Genomic DNA, 20,823 nt, shown 5'->3' on the forward strand with positions numbered 1-20,823 from the left:
TTGTCTTTTCATGGGTAATAAAGGTGCATAGTTTACTATGTTAAGAATTATTAGGTTCTAACAGTGATGGCAATCATAAACTGGCCAGAAGGACTTGTTGAAAATGAGACAAAACGGATTATATTCTCTGAATTTTCAGTTTAACACACTTTCACTTGCTGTTCTCTAGAATTGATTACTGAAGTGCCCAAGTAGCTGGGGTATCTAAATCCACTCTAAACAAACTTCAGTATGACCAGATTTCGGCAGCCAAAATCCCAATTTGGTCACGTGCAAGTGATCACATTACTTCTGTCCTGGACTCCTTGCGCTGGCTTCATATGAGGTTTAAAGTTGCCTTAAATATCCTCATGTTCACCTACAGGGCTCTACAAGGCTCTACATGGCCTGGCACCTCAGTACCTTTCTGATTTACTTTCATCCTGCTCGCTACCTTACAACCTTCGTTCGTCTGGCTCTGGTCTACTGTTTGTCTCCCACGCTCCTCCACATACAGTACTACGGGTGACGGGGCCTTCAAAGATATCAGAGAATCACCCTCCCTGAGCACTTTCAAATCCAGACTGAAAAACTTCATGTAATTGATGTCAATGTATGCTTCTATGTACATTATACTGCTTTCTAAACGATTGTTTTTTATTGATCTAATTCTGTTATCTCATCTCCTTTGAGAAGCTACGTTTAAAGGTGCTATATGTTCTCTATCTTTTTATCTATAACTGATTATTTTGGAGCAAGACTATGCACAATTCAAACAAGATTTCACAATGAATCAATACGGCATCATTTTGGACACAGGCAGGCTTGAGATGACAGAGCCTCTGGAAATCCTTGTCAACCAGCAGGAATCGTCATTTTTAGAACGCTTCTTTAAGTTCTACGGTAGTGTTTGACTATGTCTTTGTTAAGCTTCTTAATGTTAAGCAACTGTTAACTTTTCTCTCCTTCAGGAACTTTAAGAATACCTAATGGATAGCTGGTAGTCATGGTACTTTGAGTAGGTGCTGTTTGGCTCTTGTCTCAAAAACAAATAGAGCTTTACCAAAACTATTTCTTGGTGACATTTTTAAAAAATGATAATCACCAGTTTGAATTTCTCCATCTCTGTTTCATTTCAAATGCTTTTCCCAGCTCTCTTAAAGAGAATCTCTCAAGATTGAAATATTTGCTTATTTCACATATTTACTGCATATGCAGACCTCAGGTGTTCCTCCTGCTATTTTGTGTATTTCATCATACTGTATGCTTCTTGTTTTCTGCTCTCAAAGAAAAATGAAAAAATCTGAAGTTGTCTTATTGTTGTGGAAAAACACTTAATACAGTTAAATTTAACCCCCTTTTATTTTATTATTCCATTTTATTGAATTGGTCTTTTAAATTTTTAGATCTTTACACCTAAATCCAGATAGAGGATATCTTAAAGATGTTCAGCAAAGATCTAAGCATACTTGTGTGTATGTGAGTATATGGAAATAAAACCTGGCTTTCTGAAGTGCTATTTTGAAGACAAATATTTGGGTTAATGTTTCAAATAGATTATTTTTAAATGGCATTTTTTTAAAATGTAAATCTGCTCATAGTAAACATTCATTATTTAATTTCTGGTGAACCAACTATACTGAAACCTGAAATGAACAAATCAGATAAGAAACTATCCCATCAACATCAGTAAGTGAGATGATTGAGATAATGTACAGCATTTTTTTTAAACTGTGGAGGTCCTTAGATTAGTTGCAGATTAATGGAAGTAATGTAATCTTTGCCCATGCATTTGTTTTATGGAGATGACGGATTGCAGTAGATTAGTGTTTCTGAAGTGCATTTCTCTGTGCAAGTTAGGGAATGTGTGCCTGCAGAGCTGAATTAAAGCTTCTCTGCTTTCTTTAAATCTATATTTAGAGCTCTTAGTATAGTATTTGGGTTTGGGTTTTCAGGGCCCATTGGATAACCAAGGCTACATGATCATCAGGATCTTGAAGCTGAAAAGCTCAACTGTTAGAGCCAGTTTTATAAATAGAGCCACTGTGATTTCCTGCTCTGCATCTGAAAGAGCTGGCATTGGGTAAGTAACCTGCTGCTGAATGTAAATGGCTTTAAAAAGTGATTTGGCTGTGCAAGAACTTGCATTTTTCATATATGTAGACTTAATGTCTTAAAGAGTTTTTCCTGGCAAAACAATTGGTTGGCTATTGGAGACTATTGAATGCTGCAGTTTGTGTTTTTATCAATCTAATGCTTTTCTGGTTGAAAAAATAACGTATTAATGCAAGAGGTGAAAAAAAGACTTTACTGCAAACCACAAATTCCTTCTGCTCTTAGAATATGTTCCACATGGATTTAAAAACAGTCATTATCCCAGACAGGAATTGCCTTTCAGGAGGAGGGACATACCTCGCTTGAAGAATGCCAGGGGAACTCAGACCTTTCTCTGACTCTGTCTAGTTACAGGACCCATAGGAGAAAAATTAGGGATGCAGGGAAAACAGGAGTGAGCTCCTATGTGCTTCACTCTAAGGTTTACCAGTGGTTTGGGAGTTCATTAAACTCAGTGCGATTTGATTTGGCAGGCACTGCATGAGATGTCACGAGTTTTAATGGAAAAAAAAAATTGAAATGTGAGCAAGGATACAGCCTAGGTTTTGAGCAAGAGGAGGAACGGTTTGATAAATATGCAATTCAATTGTTGCGCCTTCTGCACATTTTACAGAGGCAAAAGGTGAGTATGACCACTCCTGTGTCATGGATAAATTAATCCTGTTCTCTTTTTAAAACTGCTGTGAATGCTGATGAGAGGTGACATGCATGCATATTCAGATTTAAACTGGAATTGGTTTCTTTCAGCTCAGGTTGGAGGAAAGTGTAAAATTATTGTTTCGGAACTTTGTTTTATTTAATCTTTTTTTCCAGCAACTACTTTAAAGCTTTGGTATGTTGTAATGATGTGTGGAGTGCACTTTTTATGCCCCCAGCCATTCACACAAGCGGAAGTGCTGGGTTATGTGTGAGGTTTAAAATGGCTTCTTTGCATAATCAAATCATGAAAGCACAACCACTTACTTGAAGCCGTTATCGTGTAAAAAAAAGAAATAAACAGATTAAAAACGTGAAATTATTAATTTATTTATTGTAACTTGAACTAAACACATAGCTTTGCTGGAAATGTAGAACTTTGTTTAAAACATTTAATTACTTTAAATCAGTTAGAGATAAACACTTGTTTTTTTTTTGCACACACACCTCAGCACTTACTCTTCATTTTCTACTTTCTACTAGTAGTTGTACATCACTGTATCTTCGTCAAAATGAAAAAAAGAAATTGATAGTTTATAGTTTTATAAATTCCCACAGAATAATTCATAGAAGTAAACACTACAGTTTGTTTTACTAAATGTATTCACAAAACTTCCTCTTGACTTTTTGACTTTGTGTTAAAATGCTCGCTGGTACTCTTTTTCCTTTTTCACTTGCATCAGGTTTGAGACACAGAATTTGAATTCTTTGGAAAGATTATGGAAGCCTATTCTGATAATCCGTGATGGATTCATCTTCACACACCGAGTTTTCAACAGCAACAGCTGGATTTTTTCAGGTGCCTTTGCTCTGGAGGCCAAGGATCCTGGGAAACTACAAGGAAATGCTGAAATTATAATAATATACCTGAGTCATTCAGCCCCCAGAGTGTATAAAGGACCATCTCATTTTCCTTCTTTCTCCCATGTGCAGGACTCTGAGAAGCCTCTTTCACTGCATTCTGAGTCTGAATACTCAAAACTCTTTCCACACTCCTCATGCCGTTTCATAGGGAGGAAAGAATCCTGAATCGTGAATGTGCATCATCCTCACCTGCCTAGAACTGCTCAGCATAGCTTGTCCTCAAGCACCTGAGTGACCCTTCCACCCTGTGACCCAGTGAATTAGTACAGGCCTTGAATCACACCACAGGCACAGTGTTTTGCACAGTTGTAAAAGCTGTGGATTTCTGGTAGATCACACTGTATTGACAGGAACTATTAATGCACAGTTAGTGCTGCTCTTCTATTTTAATATAAAAGGAAACTACATGACAAAAATACACAGGTCACCAATTTAAATCATGATTTGTATTAGAGCTAAAAGGTTATCAAATGTTTTTGAGTTTTATATCCCCCTTTCAGGAATTAAGTTGACAGAGGTTTTTTGATGTATATATATTCATTGGGTTTACAGTAAGTCAGTGGTAATGATTCTGCAATGCTAGTATTAGTTTATACAGCTAATACAACTTTGTGCTGTGCTTTAACAGTAATTCCTTGGAAACCTTGACTAATTGCCTAGCCCAGAGTCTGGGATTTTCTTGCCTTTACTTACAGTGAGTAAACAGCAATGCTACATCACTTGAATGCTGCAAATCTTTTTTTTTTATATATAAGAGTTTTTCCTGTTGGCCCTGTTTTCTGTCATTTTAAGATTATATTTTATACCATGCAAAATTATGTGCCTCAGTTTTGATCAAGTTATATAAATAAAGGTTGAATAAATGTACTATTAATGGTCAATTTATATTAAGGTTCTGTAGAATATTAATAAAGATCCACAGTAGTGGAGGTTCTGTTAAGATTAGTATGTGTATCTATGGATGCTTAATAAATATTCTGAAGAACCTCAGTTTAAAGTAAATTGATCTTAAATGGAATATCAATTCAGCTCTTATTCATACAACTTAATCTAAAATGTTACCATATACTGTGTAGAACAGTCTGTTCCCTCTCTGAGCAGTTCCAAAATAAATAAAGCATAAAAAAGTGGAAAATTTTATTCTGCAAATGTGAATAACTCAGTGATGGATTTCTCACATGTAAAACACTGCATTTTTCGATGTGCTTTGAATATATGTGTAACTTGTGTTCTTTTATAAAAACTCTCATTGTTTTTTTTCAAATTTTAGAATCAGAGACACATTTAGAGTAATCTTCCATTTCCTCCCCTTGCCCAGCAGGTTTGCCGTTCTGCCTTACTGAAGGAGTTCTTGTGATGCGTCCCTGAAGCCTAAAAAGATGGGAGTTCTGGATCCAGTCGCTTCTCCCCACAGCGACCTCTGCTCTCCGTGCGGCCTGTGGAAGTCAGAGCGCTCTCAGAAGAATAAGAAGACCCTTGTGTGTAAAACCCCAGGTGCTCCCAGAGCTCTGATCTGCACAGTTCTCATTCTCTGCTCAGTGAGCTGGCAGGGATCCCAGGCTGAAATTCCTGCAGGTTGGTAAGACTCTTTCGGCAATAACACCAACACGAGATTCACAGAAAAATGATTAAGGGTTTGTTTTTACACTGAAAACGTAGAATCCGAAGTGAAACATGAACTTCAAGAAAAGCTATGAGTGTAGTAATCCTGTTGCGGTCACACTTTCTGCATGAATTAAGTTATTCTTTCTTTGTACTGTATGATTAGTAGCTTATTATTCCAAAGCAAAAAAATAAATATAGTCAAAGTCTGAAGTACAGACATCCTGTTTTGAACAAAATGCTGTTCACTATATGTGTTTATTAACATCATCTTATAGATTCTTGAATGTTAATTCTTCCTATTGTACTATCTGTATACTGTATATAGACAAACGTACTGGCACCCTTTTGTCTGAACTTAGGTTAATTCTCTAAACTAGTGTGTTAGGATGAATGAGTTTTCAATGAACTCATAATTCTTGCAAAGCTCGTATCGAATAACACGGGACTAATAAATGTAGTTTAATAGACGTCCATTTCCAGAAAGGTACTTATGCCTGATAAGAGCTGTGGAAGCCCAGAGCTCATCCCAGAGGTCTACACCCTGGACAAGACAGTACACAAGGACAATTTCAAGACACCACTTCACCCAGCCATATGCTAGGTTACATATATGTTGCATGGAAGGACAGCCCATTGAGAAAGAACACGCAAATTCCACACATAAGGTGTCCCAGCCCCAAATTGAACCCAGGACCCAAGAGCTCTCTGGCTGTTTCACTAAGCTCCAATCCATGCAGTGCTTCATAAACAACATTCATTACAAAAACGTAATATGTATTTTTGAAAAACACAGTTAGTGGTGAAGTGTGCTACATGTGTTTTACAATTTGAAACTATAGAGATATTATGAGTATTGGACTTTAAAGGTATTCAGTTTTTTATTTGATAGCCTATAGCCCATTTCTGGATTTGAAGTGTCAATAATAATTTTAGAAATGAATTGGTCATTCATTGGGTTCTCAGTAAGTCAGTGAGTCAGTGGTGATGACTCTGCAATCCTAATATGAGCATTGCTGGTAGTACAGCTTTTGTCCTGTGCTGTAGCGGTACCATGGAAATCTTGACCAATATCAGTCAAAGTTAAACCTGATTTTAAATAACTGTAGAGTTTTGAATGACAGTTTTTTCCCCTTCTTTGTGCCCTTCATAATATTCATATATTGTCAAACAGATTTTAACTGCAAGTATGATTTAAGAAAATGGCACACTCTTCCTTATAACACCAGCGTGTGTTTCCTCTGTTGAGGTGGGTCTTGTAATTCTAGTTGCAGGGGAAGGCGACTGGGATATTGAATCCAGTGGCTCAGTGTTGAGGCACAGCCAGAGGTCAGCCGGCCATGAGCTCCAAAGGAGAGAGACGGAGCAGAACAACAACCTCCGCCAGGGCAAGGAAGGAACTATCTTCGGTGCTAACAGAGGCATGGAAAGGGAAAAGAAAACAAATGCGTCCTGTGAGTCCCTCTTGCGCCTGTCACAACAATACATGTTGGCCAAAGCTTTGAGAAAAACTCTGGCTCTGGATCTGCTGCCCCCATTGAGCTGTGAGGAGTGGCTCTCTGCACACCACAACCCGGTTAACCCTCTGAAACGCGCTCCACTGGCTGACAAGCCGTGGCTTTTTCAGCAGGCCTTGCTCTTCCTGAGGGAAGGAGGCAGGCGGACGTCAGCCCAACAGGCTGAAGTGTTTCCTGCTCTGCAGAAACAACTCATTCAAAGTCCATACAAGCCCTCCTTGAGGCCGATCTTCAAAAACGATGGTAGGTACCTATCTGTCTGAGGAACGTTACACATTTATACACACCCTTCATTAACTGTTCTAATAGAATAAGCAAAGACACCGCAGGTATACATCAAGATATTCCAATTGTTATGAATCAAATATTTGTTGTAAAAATGTAAGAAAATGAATAGTTCGAAAATAATTACACACCCAGTGCCTCGCTAAGGTATTCAGACCCTTGCTCATTTTTCACTTTTTGTTGCTTTAAAACTGGCAGTCATGACACTTCCATCCATCCATTTTCAGGGTTGAAGGGCAGCAAGAGTTTTCTAGCCAACTAACGGCCACATGGTGGGGTACTCCCTGATTATGATGCCTGTCCAGCGCAGGGCACACACAGACACAAACACATTCAAACCAGGGCCAGTTTGTGCAGAAGCCAATTAACCTACCATGATGTCTTTGGACTGTGGAGGGAAACCAGAGCACCCAGAGGAAACCCACGGGACCATGGGGAGAACATACTGTACGAGTTCCACATAGAAAGCTCTGCAAGAATTAATGGTGTGAGGCAGCAATGCTAACCATTGCAACACTGTGTCGCTGTCATGACACTTTGAAGTAGAAATTAATATTTTATATATACAACGTACTCCACACATTCAAAGAAAAAAGAAGTAAATAATTCATATGAAAATAAATGCCTGTGGATTGGTTAAATGCATTAAGGTGCACAAAATATCCTTAATGTGTCACACAATTACTTGAGTGCCACCTGTCTGTGTGCACTAATAGTGGTTCACATGATTTGTAAGGACCAGTGTCAGGTACCCCATTTCAGAGTCAACCATGAATACCAAGGTGGTTCATAAAACAGCATTATGTTATGGGGTGGCTTCTCATCAGCCGGGAATGGGAATGAGGGGAAATGGAGCAAAATAGGCAAATTTTAGAGGAAAGCCTTGAGTCTGTAAAAGAAATCAAACTGGGACGAAATTTCACTTTTCGGCTGGAGAATGACCCAAAACACTTGGCCAAAGCAACACTGAGGACAATGTCCACGAGTGGCTCAAAATCCTGACTTGAATTAGATTCTATGGAAACACTTTAAACCTGCTGTCTATAAGAGATCCTGAAACAACCTGAGAGAGCTTGAGCACATTTTTACCACCAGTAATTGGTAAAAAACTTGAACCAAGTCAGTGTGCAAAGTTGGTACTTACCCAAAAAGACTTTTCAGTTGTTATTGCTGCCAGAGATGCTTCAAATAAATGTTAAGTTAATACAGTAGGTCTGTATACTTATACTATCAACACATTTCAGTTTTTCTCTTAGGTTTTGCTGACACTTTACTGAAGTGATAAGTAAGGATATTTTTTTTTACGCTTGGATGTCTTTAGTTTGAGCATTCAGGTTTTGAATAAATTAACTTTAAAAAAATGTATGGATCATTCTGTTATCTCACAAAATAGGATACCACAGAAGCAGTCTAAATATTTCTGCAAGGCACTGTATTTCAGTGTTCAGTTTTATTTGTACACTGTAAGTGTTCAAAATAAATGCTGTAAAACTAATCTTCTAATGTTTTTAGTCTTCTGATAGTTTCACAAAGCCTCAGAAAATGTATAGAAGCTTCTGGAATTTTTCTGTATTGCCACTGGGTATTAAAAGTAGGATGAACACATTTCATTGTGAAGCAAAATACTTCACAACTGTGTCATGTTGGGGGAATTGTCAGAGAACTAATCTGTCTGAAGATCTAAGGTAAAATATTATTCACCTCAATAACTCTGGTGTTGGCTAAAGAAATCCATATGACATCCCAGTTTTGACTAAGGTTTCCATCATCTAGATGTTATAGGCTAAAGGAATGTTTGTTAACCCACCAAGAAGGGGATATAAGAAAGTTATACCTAATTGAGTGGACAAAAATTGGTTTGAGCGAATAACGTGCACTCAGCGGGACCAAAAAAATGTATGTCATCCCTTCCATGGTATTGGTGTTCTTGTTAGAATTGAGGAACAGTTTACCAGAATATTTTTGCCACAAACTGATACCTTTTCTACAGCATGCATCAAGCTCAGTGACACAAAAGTTGAAGGTACTTGAAAGTTAATGATCTAGACTGTCTAGCACAGAACATTTATGGTCTGATGTGAAGAAAGCAGAATACAGATTAAAGATTATAGATAACGTGCAAGCTTTGCAACTTGATGAAGGTAGACATGTTCTGTAAGGAGACATGATTGATTGTTCCTCATGATTAGTTGAAGAACCCATTAGACAGCAACAGGGAGCTCCTCTTCGAGGTTATCAGAGCTACGGGAGAGTTTGCAAATACTGATTGCTGGAGTATTCATAAAGTTGATCATGATTTTAGAAATAGAACTAGTTTTGACAGATTATTTCTTTTTACAAACCATATTGAAAATCATTAAAATCTTTAGATTTAGATGTGTTTTTCTATGAAATAATATTGATTCTACCTAGTTTGCCTTGACAAATGAACTTTTAGGCACAGTTCATAAAGGGGATGAATGAATTTGGATTTGGAAACTTCTCTGGCATTCTAAACAGCAAGTGCAACTGAATCAAAATGACTGAAATTTGCCCACGAAATTCACATAATTAGCACTTTTTTAATTCAAATTATTTAACTTTTTATTTTTTCAATATAGAAATGTTTGGACCCAATTACATAACAACTAAAGCACATTTTTGTAACAGTCTTTCTCACACTGGCACAAATTCATACCATTTGTACAAATAGAACTGGAATTTGGATAAATAAGCAAAGGGAATATAAATATATTTTCTTTGAGAATGCAGAAAGGAAGATGTTTACCTGTCTGTCCCAGCCAATAGAAGCAAAGGCCAGCATTTCTGCTGGGGCAGTCCAGTTCCAGGAAAAACAATGCTAATTCCAGATGTAAGCACTTTGGTAAATAATCTCATAGTCCTCAGATCAGTTCACTGTCATTTTCTATCTGTTTCATTTCTGATTTTCATAAATACATTATTGTTTGCTGTTATTGTTGTTAAATGCATATTAGCTACAACCTGCATTGGCTTCACTTTACACATTTTTAAGAAGATCCATGACTAAGGTAGTGTATCATGCCAGATTGCCTCTGAGCTTTGTGCTGTTAGGTTACCTTGCTATCCTTGGTTACCTTGCTCGATTACTTGTTAAATTACACACAGGTAGCCCAGGCTACTGTTGCATACAGGCACAGCCTGCGGCTTCAGCAGGCTGTGAACATTACCTGTGTTTTATGTTTGGGGCTGGAGGCTTTTGTTCACCTGCGGGTTTTGGGTACAGTCAGGTTTAGAGGCAGCGTTGTCTTTTGAGTGAATGTGAAACTCTAAAGGAAAACTATAATGCAGTGCAGAAAAATTCCAACACACGATGTGTCCTATTTAGGAGCTTAAAAATAAGGAACTACATTAAAATACGTTTCCATAATGAGAAGAGAAAACACTTCTACTTGCCTTTAACTGAGTTCCAGTTCTACAAAGTGAATTGATTAAGAGACTGTCTTAGCCTGAAACTGCCAGGCATGTAAAACAACAGTCTGGCAGGTGAGATGAAATAGGATGCCAATAAACACACCAGCAGTGCTCCTGGTGCAAAGAAACTAATCAGGACTGTCAGGGATTGTCTAAAACCTGGCATATGTCCCAGCAGACCAAGTGACCAGACACAACAAGTAGATAATAAATGAAATTATAGCAGGTAGGTCGCATACAAATTTGCACGGGCTAGACAGAGACGAACAAAGCTTAAGACACCTGCATTCTTTGAAACACAAGCTACTGTATCTGTTTTTAATACATGGATTTTAATACAAACACAGATGAAACTACATGGAAGTGCATTTCTAACCAAGAGCTGCACTTGGCACATCTTTATGCAAACAGTTGTGGGAGTGTGAAACAAGCTACCCAGTCATATTGTTGAAACCAAAACCCTGGCTTTCATTAAGAAATGGGTAGATGACTGAAATGGCTGAGATCCTCAGATCAATAAGATACTAACTACCACACAGGCTACATGTGCCAAATGGTCTCGTATTTTATTCTGTACAGAATTATAATGGGCAAATCCTCTTAAAATACAAAGGGGAGTTTAGCTTAGCCATTGCAGTACTTTAGTGAAAAGGCTTGAAGTACACCAGAATTGTTACTTTAGGATCTAGATCTGCATCCAGATCCAGAAATAGGACACGTTTGTGCCATTCATTGTTTTTAATACTTGAGGTATTCTTTAGGTTACGGTGTCGAGAAAAGGTTTCTGAATCACTTAGGATTTTCACATTTGAAACCTGAAATGTTGTGAGATCTTATCTAAATCTTAATAATAGATAAATTTAACCTGATGAAACAAATGACACAAACCATGACACAATTTCAACATTTATATATATCTTCAAATGATGGAACATTCAATATCTATGTGTGCCAATGTTTGTAAACCTTTCGATTCAGTATCTGGTGGCACCCTGTTGAGCAGCATTGACTGTAACTGAAACATTCCTGTAGCTGTTGATCAGTCTCTGATATCGTTTTTGAGGAATTTCAGCCCTTTCCTGCTTACAGAACTCCTTCAGCTCTGTTACATTTGAGTACCACTTTGCATGGACAGCTGTGTTCAGGGCCTGCCACAGCATTTCGATGGGGGTTAGGTCCAGACTTTGACTAGGCTGTTAAGAAATGGGGATTTTCTTCTTCTGCAGCCATTCTTTTGTAGATCTGCCTGTATATTTAGGATCATTGTCTTACTGCAAGACCCTCTTTCATTTCAGCTTCAGGTCACAGATGGATGACCTGAGATTCTCTTCTAGAATCTTTTGATACAAAACAGACTCATGGCTGTATCAATGATATCAAGGCTTCCAGCTAAGCAGCCCCAAACCAGCACACTTGTACCACTATGCTTGATGGTAGGGATATGTTCTTCAGTCTGAAAGCAATGTTTTGTTATTGCGAAACATCGTGTTTCTCATTGAAACCAAAGAGTTCTGCTTTTGACTCTGTCCATAAAAAAAGCATTGTGGATCACCCGCGTGCTCTTTTGCAAATGTTAGACAGATAGCAATGTTCTTTCTGGAAAACAGTGACTTTCTCCTTGTTATCCTTCCATAAACATCATTCTGTTTCAGTCTTTTTTTGATATGTGAGTCCCGACAGTCACATTATATGAGAGTGGCCTGCAGTTCCCTGGATGTTACCCTGTGTTTTTTTCTAACTTCCTTGATAATTTTCTGGTTTGTTCGTAGAGAGATTTTGGTAAGACAACCGCTCCTAGGTAGAGCCCTGTGGTCTTGAACTTTCTCCATTTGTAGTCTATCTGTCGCACAGTAGAATGGTGAAGCTCCAAATCCCTCGAAATGGTTTTGTAACATTTTCCAGGCTGATGAGCATCAATATCTCTTTTTCTGAGGTCCTCACATATTTCCTTAGATCGTGGAATGACTTGTTTCCACACACCTGTATGGTGAAGACCAAACTCATGTTTCTGATCTTTATGTAGGGTGGGGTCTTCCAGCCTCAGCCCCCAAGATCTACCTTGTTATTTAAACACCTGATAGTAAAGTCTCAGGAAAAGCTCTGGGGATACTCAGCAAGTGGACAAGATGACTACATGAATGTCTTACTTCTGGTGACCTCAAAGTTTCAGCTCTTAGGGCAGCTAGAAGTTCAGCTCAGACTCAACTGCTGACCACCCCCTTATCTCATCAAAAAGTGGAGGAGGCTCAAATCCTTATTTTGTTGGGTCCCTGCAGGCACCTTTCAATTAGCACCTGATTCAGACATGACTTTATATCTTACCCAATTAATTAGTTATGTTAGGTTATAAAGCTATGGGATTTAATAAAATCAGAAATTAATACAGAACATGAGGGGTTGACTCCCACAGCCAAGATGATAAGCTGAAAGAATTACCTCATCACTGTTGGGTTTTTCAACCACATAATTACCAATCACACAAACTACCTCAGGCTACTGCTTGAGAACACGTCAGCCAACTGAAGGAATTGTAGGAATTGCTGAAGGAATTGCTTCTCTGAAGGAATAGTGGACAGTTTTATGAATGTATCAGATTCAATTTAAGTACAACATCATCTCTTGCCCTTTCAGGCACATGCAGAAACAACTGTTAATAGCCTAATTTTTTCTATGATTAAACAAATTATGCTATGGTTTATGTTGCAGAAAAATCTGCATTTCAGTAATACATAGAATGTGTAGACCTCAGCTCTAGGTTACAGTTGATTAGTGGAAATATATGTGTATTCCATGTGATATATTAATTTTCCAGCTACTGAAATATTTTATCATAGACAAACTCAGATTACAAAGCTTCTCTTAGGTGATCATCTATTCCAGGTGATGTGCCTAGTGAAGCAGAATCGATTCTAATTTGTGCTGTCATTATTTTTTTTTATTTAAGAAGCACAGTTTTTATCCTTGAGCTAAGATTACACTCAAAAGATACATCTCTTGCAGCTGTACTGAATTCTGATCAGAATGGACTCATGGGGCTACGTGGAGAAGGCTTTGCTCCATTAGCCATTTACTTCTCTTGTGTTTGTTAATCCTCTATTTTCTTATCATCTGAAAGCACAACTGGTTTACTTGCTGTACACGAATCTAGATTTTCTGGTCAATTAATCTTGTCTTCATTGACTGTCGCCTGAATTCTGTTATTGGTATATGAATAACATCAGCTCACACCTGAAGAAGGCTCCACGGACGAAACGTTGTTTTCTTTCTTATCTTTTCAGCATGGAATAAACCTATTACTTGTTCCTTATGAATAACATCTCTTTTTTCCTTAAATACAATTTCTAGAATACCATCAGGCCATCAGGACTGGTTAATCTCAAGTGTTCCTAGTACCTGTGTGTCTTCCACTTTTTTGCTAATGCAGTCTAATACAGGACTTTATCTTTGTTCAGTCTGGGCCATATTGTCTTCACTGGCATATATTTGAGTGAAACATTTATTTAACACATTAGCCTTCATCTTTTCATCATGTAGAGGTTACCCATTATTATCTCTTTTACAGATCTCCTTTACAAATGTTTTCTAATACTGAAACAACTTCATTGTACTGTATGTTCTTGGCCTTCACCTTATCCTTTTGACCTGTTTTTACTATTTCTTGTCCTCCAGTTCTTTAACTGAAGAGTTCTTTTAAAATAATGCCATGAGTTTTCCCCTTTTCCTTGTTTCTCTTTTCCCTCTCTTCTGTATATTATTTTCCTAATTTATTTATTAAACCATTTGGGCCACTGCATTCTAGCCTTTGATTTTCTTACTCTTGGAACAAAACTGTTCTGTATTTGACATTGAATACCTTTAAAGTGTTGCTATCCATTCTCCACTGATTCCACATCTATCCTGTGACTTTTAAATTCTTTTAAACAGCTTGATTCCTTTAGAGTCATACAATGAAATTGTAAACAGTAGTAAAGCATCCCACATTATGGTCACTTTCCCGAGTGGTTCTCTGTCCTGTTGTCCTCACTCTGTATTGCTTATTGGAAAATCCCCTCTCAATAGAAGCAATCCCTCTAGGAACTGCTCTGACAAGCTGAGTAAGACAGCAGTCACGTCTGCTAGCACAGCTTCGTTTTGTGACATACTTAATGATTACTCCCCCAATATATCTAAGAAAAATGAAAATCTCCCATTATAACAACATTTTCCTTTACACACACATTTCTGATTTCATTATATAGGACTGCATAAAAAGAAACTGAATGTGGTGGTCTATAACATACTCCTCACACTGTGCCCCGTGAAGGTTTTTTTTGTGTGTCTGACACACATGAATTTGAAAAACTTTGACTGCTCTAGGCTATGTTACAGTGCATGAAACCTCTTTTTGATATACAGTACAGTATAGTGCTGTCCCTCCTTTTGTTTTGACAATGTTATAATGCACTTACTGCATTGTTGTGGTAAACAATGACTACACCCTTTGCCCACAAGGCTCACAGGATTCAGTTAGCTATCCCTAAAAAAGTCACCTCCTTACCACACATTTTCGCCACCAGCACAAATATGAATATTGTACCTTCTACAGAATCAGAGCTAAAAGCATTGCATGATGACCTTCAAATGCAGTTTGAAGTTTCAATTAAACAATAAAACATTCGGAACATCTCACTTATAATGCAACCTGTGTACATCTGTCTAGAATGTAAGGCAGTATCACTGTGCTATGGAATGCCATTGCGTCACTAAATAATCTACCAATTTAAACCACCATGATTACTTCTTACCGGCTCCCTCACCCTGTCCTGTTTAAATAAGCCAACACGCTCAAGGTCCTCGTCGCATCTACATTTATGATAAGGGCGGCCTCTATGGGTCATAACTGGAATTTTATCCCTATTTTAAATTACTGTACAGTACATACTGTAGTTGTACCATGTCGTAAAACTATCTTCTATATAATATTTGAAACAAAACTTACTTAAGGATATTATTACAATTATTTCTTTTTAAATCATTTTCAGAAGATTGACTCAGATGCACTAGAGCGGATTCAGAGAACGTCACTATATGTTTCACTATATTAAAAACGATGATAAAAAAATCTATTGTACTATTTCATGTGGAAATTAACAGCTAATCTGATATGAGCTGCAGTCTTATTCCATAGCGACCATTTTAAACACCGAATAAAATGTCATAACCTGTAAGACTTCTGTATTCCAGCCTGTTCATTAGAAACAGGTGCTGACTCAGAACTGGAAAGACTACCTTTCTTTCCTTGATTAATTGAAGGAAAATTACCTGGACTGAGAAACGAGCTAACATGCGTGTTACCTTCTCAGCAAATTAACAATAAAAAGAATCCTAATTTGTCAGAACCGAAAGACCTAAGTGAGTAATATGAGATTAGCACATTGAAGTTCAAAGAAAGAATTAAGAATAACGACAATCATAAAAGCTGTCTTTGATATTTTATGAACGTTTGAACTTTCAAACACTGCAATTCTGTTTTCAAAACACACAGAGCCAATATACCGAATCCGAACGAATAAAAACGCATTTCAGGATTTTCCTGTCAATTGTTGTACGTTTGGACTTTTAACAGTATGTGATTTATTATCAGGATTCGCGAAACATAAAAAGATAATAGGTATTTTTACACGAGGGGTAACATATAATTGTTAAAATCATGGATCAGTAGCGTATCAAGGTCCGATATACAGCTGTATTCAGTACTGTGGTAAATTTCAACCTTAGATTCAGAGCAATAATGAACTTGAATCAATTGGGATAGCTCTGTACTCTGTTGATAAGTAACTATAGCGTAATGTTCCCCGCGTCTTCAGTGATCAGGCAAACACTGAACCCGTAATATATTCTTTGCAATTAAAAAAACCCTGTGTTTTTCAAACTAAAAGAAAAACTTGGTAATCAGCGATTTTGGTGGTTGTGAAGATGAACACAATTCTGACTTTAATTGTATACATTTCATGTTAGCAGATTTGTACTAAACCGTGATGTCGGTAAAGTGATAAACAGCACTGAAGTCCATGTAGGAATTCGCCGTTAGTTAATAGGTATTCAGCTATTTGTTGTTAGAAGGCACCGTCTTGATGTATTTGTTATTTCGTGGATAGCTGGTTACACTTCATGAACAACTTTGTGCTTTTCTGCATGACAACCGTTCTACACCTTTCTGTGCATTCGGTCTTTGTAGCCTTGTAAAGACAAAGTGCTTATTACACTAAATTAGGGGTAAAGACAGAAATATGCTCAGTATGAGGAACACCCCGCTGGCCAATCGGCGCGCGGCGGGGAGGAGGTTCTCTCCCGGCTGTTGTAAACAGAGTCTGTCCCTGTGCCAACCTGGAGCGCGGAGATCAGTATAAATAAGAGGACCTGCGCTCAGTCCTTACAAAAAGAGCTTCCCAGTCTCAGTCTCTTTATATTGCAACTAGAACGGAACAAGACAACCCGTATTTTGAAAAGTCGACGTAGGTTTGGTTGGAGTCCTTGTCCCTTTTTTTTTTTGGATTTGAAGCAACTCAAGTAACATCTATATTTTCGCATCGACCCGGCAAGCGGTGCGCTCTTGGTCTCAGAGCCACAGGTGTATTTACAAGAAGAGAAGAATTGTGACATTTTGTCGGTGCCCTGGACAGTACAGGAGGGAGGCTCCGCTGTCTCGGTAAGAAAGCGGGAGAGGTGCAAGTGTTTGTGTTTAAGTGCAGAATGGTTCATTTACCAGGTGTGCCTTAACGTGAACGTGGTTATCTAAACTGCTCTCTTTCTATCCAGGCTGTTCTGTCACTGATGGTATTGTTACTGTATAGTCGTGTAAAACACTGATAGATGCAGTAACGCTGCCTTGTCATGATCACTGTTACATCAAACAAAATGCATATACGCCGTCGAATGGGTTAAGGTTTGCAAGTATTATGAATGAATGATTAAAAAAAAGAATGTTACTTTTCTGTGGAAGGGTAATTTGAGGTTAAGGTTTCGCTCGGGGTTTCGTGGCAACATCTTACGTATCGGGGACAAGTTCCAAATAGGAAATGCTCTGTGGTCGCAACTGTGCTTTGAAAATAATGTTCAATACTGACGTTTCGCGTGATTGTTTTGGACAGTTTTGAGGTTCCCCTCCTACTTCGTTTAAACGCAATATTTTGTCCGATCGTGACTCAACACGTATGTAGTCCTGCCTCCAGTTCTCCGGGGGGCATTTTCTTGCGCCGCTGAACCGGTACAGTACAGGCGCGCGCCTGATTGCCCCAGCTACGGGGGCATCAAGTGCAGGGCTCTAGAGCAGCCAGCAAGCCCTGCAAGCAACGTGGAGCGAAAAACTTCAGAGTGCATGTCCGAAGGTTTGTATGTTACCTTATATTTTTTGCTATTTGATTCAATGCAAGCACCGAACAGCACAGTATACTATTAATTGAGGAGTTTGTTTCAGACAGATGCCCCGATAAGAACCCTTATCTGCTGAGTTGGCGCCCTGGACATGACGGAAGCAGGAAAGTTGTGATTGGAACTGGTTTATTCCTTAAATTGGAATCTTCTGCCACTGTCCACTCTATTGTGATAGAGGGTGGAGGTAAGTCTGGGCAGTTTTGTTTGTGCTTTCTTATTCTTAAAAATGAAGCAAAGATCTGAATCACGTTTAATGTTCTGTCTGCATGCCATCTGGGGCTAGGTATGAATACAGCATATTACACTGAAACAATACAGCTTATGTATTTCCTGGCATCAATTCAAACACCAGGTCATTTGTTTATTTATTTAAGGGGTACTGGTGTTTGCTGACAACCCAGAAGACAGTATCATTCTGAGAACAAGGTACATTCTCATTAGGGATGGTGGCGTGTTGCACATTGGTTCAGAAAAGTGTCCCTACAATGGTTCTGCCACTATTTCCCTGTACGGCATGTCTACAGAAGGCTTGGCTGTTGAGAACTTCGGTGGGAAGTTCATCGGAGTTGACAAGGGTGGAACACTGGAGATGCATGGGAAAAAACCTCTTTCATGGACTTTATTGGCAAGAACACTGCACCCGATGGGTCTGCAACACGGCCCGTATCAATTTGAGAGGTACTGGGGAAGCAGGGGTATAAATGTCAGGGTGGTGGATGATGGAACGGGTCAAGTCCTGTCTTCCGAGCGCTTCGACACTCACATGATGGCGAACGAAAGCAGAAGACTGAAGGAGTTCCTCAGTAACCAGCCTGCGGGAGTGATTCTGGCAATGGCAGTAGGAGACTCTGCTGCCAAGAGCTTGTCCCTTGAGGCCAGGGAATACATCCTTGAAGTTTTGGGGAGTAAATTCATTAAGCACCTCGGGTACAGGTAAGGCTGAAAATTTCTCTTTTGTTCCTTGGTGATTTGCCCTATTCAGTAACCAGATGCATTTACTGATGCATTTTTTTTTTGTCTGAGTTCAAATCAGATTTGGATTATTGGAAAAACTAATCATTAGTGAATAAGAAAAGTAGTCTCTATGTCTTGTGTACTCATGTGGCTTGTTTTCACTTTACCATGGACAGCTCCATGTTAGTAAAATGGTTTCTTCAAATGCATGCTTCATTTCCCACCGTGCGCTATAAAGCTGAAATAAGCGAAGGGATCCCTGGCTGTTTAAGCAGAAAAAAACTATCACGAAAATGAATAATAGACAAGGGCTTTATAAGACAGAAACCTGTGCAAGGGCTTTTTAAATTGAAAACAGTTAACAAGAAGATTTTATCATGTAAAAACAAGAGAGGTTTCCTATCTCCTACTGAGTAAAAACCTGATTAATTCAAGTAATTTTGTGTGTTTTCTACATTTTTGCAAATACCTTCTAGGCTGATCTAAAATAAATACTTCCCTTCTGGTTGTTTTCTTGATCTCTTCTGTGAGCTGGTGCATTTCTTTGCTGGCACTGTATTATGCACCTGCCTTCAGATTCCGGCAATAATGGTACGTTTCTTTTGTGCAAGACCATGGCCCTGTGCCAGCAGTGTTCCAGACTTCTCCCTTATAAAAACAATGACAATCTCGTTTGCCAGGATGTACTGTATAGCTGAAGTCAGGAAGCCATACATATATTTAACAATGCAAATCACAGGGTTTACTGTTCTCCTGTGAGCCTGCCTGTCAGTGAGCTGGATGGGATCATGGTGAAATAATAACCCACTAGCCTTCTGGTCAGCCTGCCTTGATCCAATATTTGCAGAGGCCATTCATCAGTGAGGTGACCATGTCTTTGTCCAGCCTGTACATGTGTGTTTCATGGGAAGTAAAGACGCAGAGAGTGCTGAATGTCATTTCTTTCCCTTAGGCAGCCCTGGGCACTAGTAGGTACACTTCGAGGGGGGCCTTTCTCAACGACAGAGAACCGGAAGCCCTATACAATGAGTGGAACCACTGGTGCTGCTATAGCTAGGAGAGAATTTCAGACATATGATGGGACTCGCTTCACAGTCACTGCCTATAGTGAATGGGTAAAAGGTTTAGTGTCCCTGTTCTATTGGAATATGACATTTTATGTTTGCTTGCCTGCAATTGTCAGAAAACCTATCAGATCAAGCTATATATTTTTTTCATGCTATATTAGATAAAGATCTTTGTTGTTTTATCTAAATAAATAATTTGCTCTGAAAACAGCAGTGCAGATGATAAACAGCTAAGAATCAGTTGTGCAAGAGAAAGGGACAATGACAAATGGAGTCATTTTCAACAACTCAGACACTGAGTTACAGTTATCTGCCTTCAAGGAAGCAGCATGATGGCAGTACTGCTAAATTGGCAGAGGTTAGAGCCAGTTGTACAAACGTCTGAGAGACTTTGTGTTAATAACACTTTTATATTTATACTTCTTTTATTCAGGTTCACCTCACATAGGGTTTAAAGTGGAAGCTCTGAAAGGTATTGTTGTAGACTTGGTGGATGATGTCACAAGCTGGGTACCTGGGGACAGAATAGTGATTGCCAGTACAGATTATTCCATGCACCAGGCAGAAGAGTTCAGTCTTCTTCCCTGTCCAGAGTGCAAAACCAACCAGGTGAAAATTGATGGTATGCATTTACCTGCTTTTCACTACTTTTAAATCTGATTGCAGCACACTGAGGCTCACCATTTCATTTTTTGAAAAGCCTCTAATGCATAAATTCCTCCCTTCTGAAGTCTCTAACCTATTATCTTCCAGTATTTAAGTAAAAAAGCTTTACAGTATGTAAGGTGTAAATTCTTAGGTTTGACCCTGGTCTTCTGTGTCTTATTTCTGGCTCAGCTATGGGTGATTAAGCTGACAGTCTGACTCATCCAAGCCTTTTTCTAACTGTTTCAGCTGAA

At 38.6% G+C, this 20,823-nt stretch overlaps 2 protein-coding genes across 5 annotated transcripts in view; both read left to right on the plus strand.

Annotated features, from left to right (window-relative positions):
• Positions 1-2,701: 2,701 nt before the first annotated feature.
• LOC148658926 (cell surface hyaluronidase CEMIP2-like) overlaps positions 2,702-20,823 on the plus strand; it is a 49,834-nt gene continuing 31,712 nt past the window's right edge. For 2 of the 4 annotated variants that reach the window (XM_088640721.1, XM_088640723.1), the window contains exons 1-6: positions 4,976-5,229; positions 6,525-7,016; positions 17,947-18,087; positions 18,278-18,836; positions 19,810-19,979; positions 20,358-20,546. In XM_088640721.1, the coding sequence (XP_088496847.1) occupies positions 5,034-5,229; positions 6,525-7,016; positions 17,947-18,087; positions 18,278-18,836; positions 19,810-19,979; positions 20,358-20,546 (1,747 nt within the window). In that variant the 5' untranslated portion in view covers positions 4,976-5,033. Of the gene's footprint in view, positions 2,717-4,975; positions 5,230-6,524; positions 7,017-17,184; positions 17,858-17,946; positions 18,088-18,277; positions 18,837-19,809; positions 19,980-20,357; positions 20,547-20,823 lie in introns of those variants that run through there. The other 2 variants (XM_088640722.1, XM_088640724.1) reach the window with 2 other exon arrangements.
• cemip (cell migration inducing hyaluronidase 1) overlaps positions 16,841-20,823 on the plus strand; it is a 78,896-nt gene continuing 74,913 nt past the window's right edge. Inside the window, exon 1 of the mRNA XM_088640725.1 lies at positions 16,841-17,178. The gene's annotated coding sequence lies outside the window, so the exon portion shown is untranslated. The remainder of the gene's footprint in view (positions 17,179-20,823) is intronic.

Source organism: Lepisosteus platostomus, chromosome 7 (assembly GCF_059453375.1).
Source record: "Lepisosteus platostomus isolate fLepPlt1 chromosome 7, fLepPlt1.hap1, whole genome shotgun sequence".
NCBI lineage: Eukaryota > Metazoa > Chordata > Actinopteri > Semionotiformes > Lepisosteidae > Lepisosteus > Lepisosteus platostomus.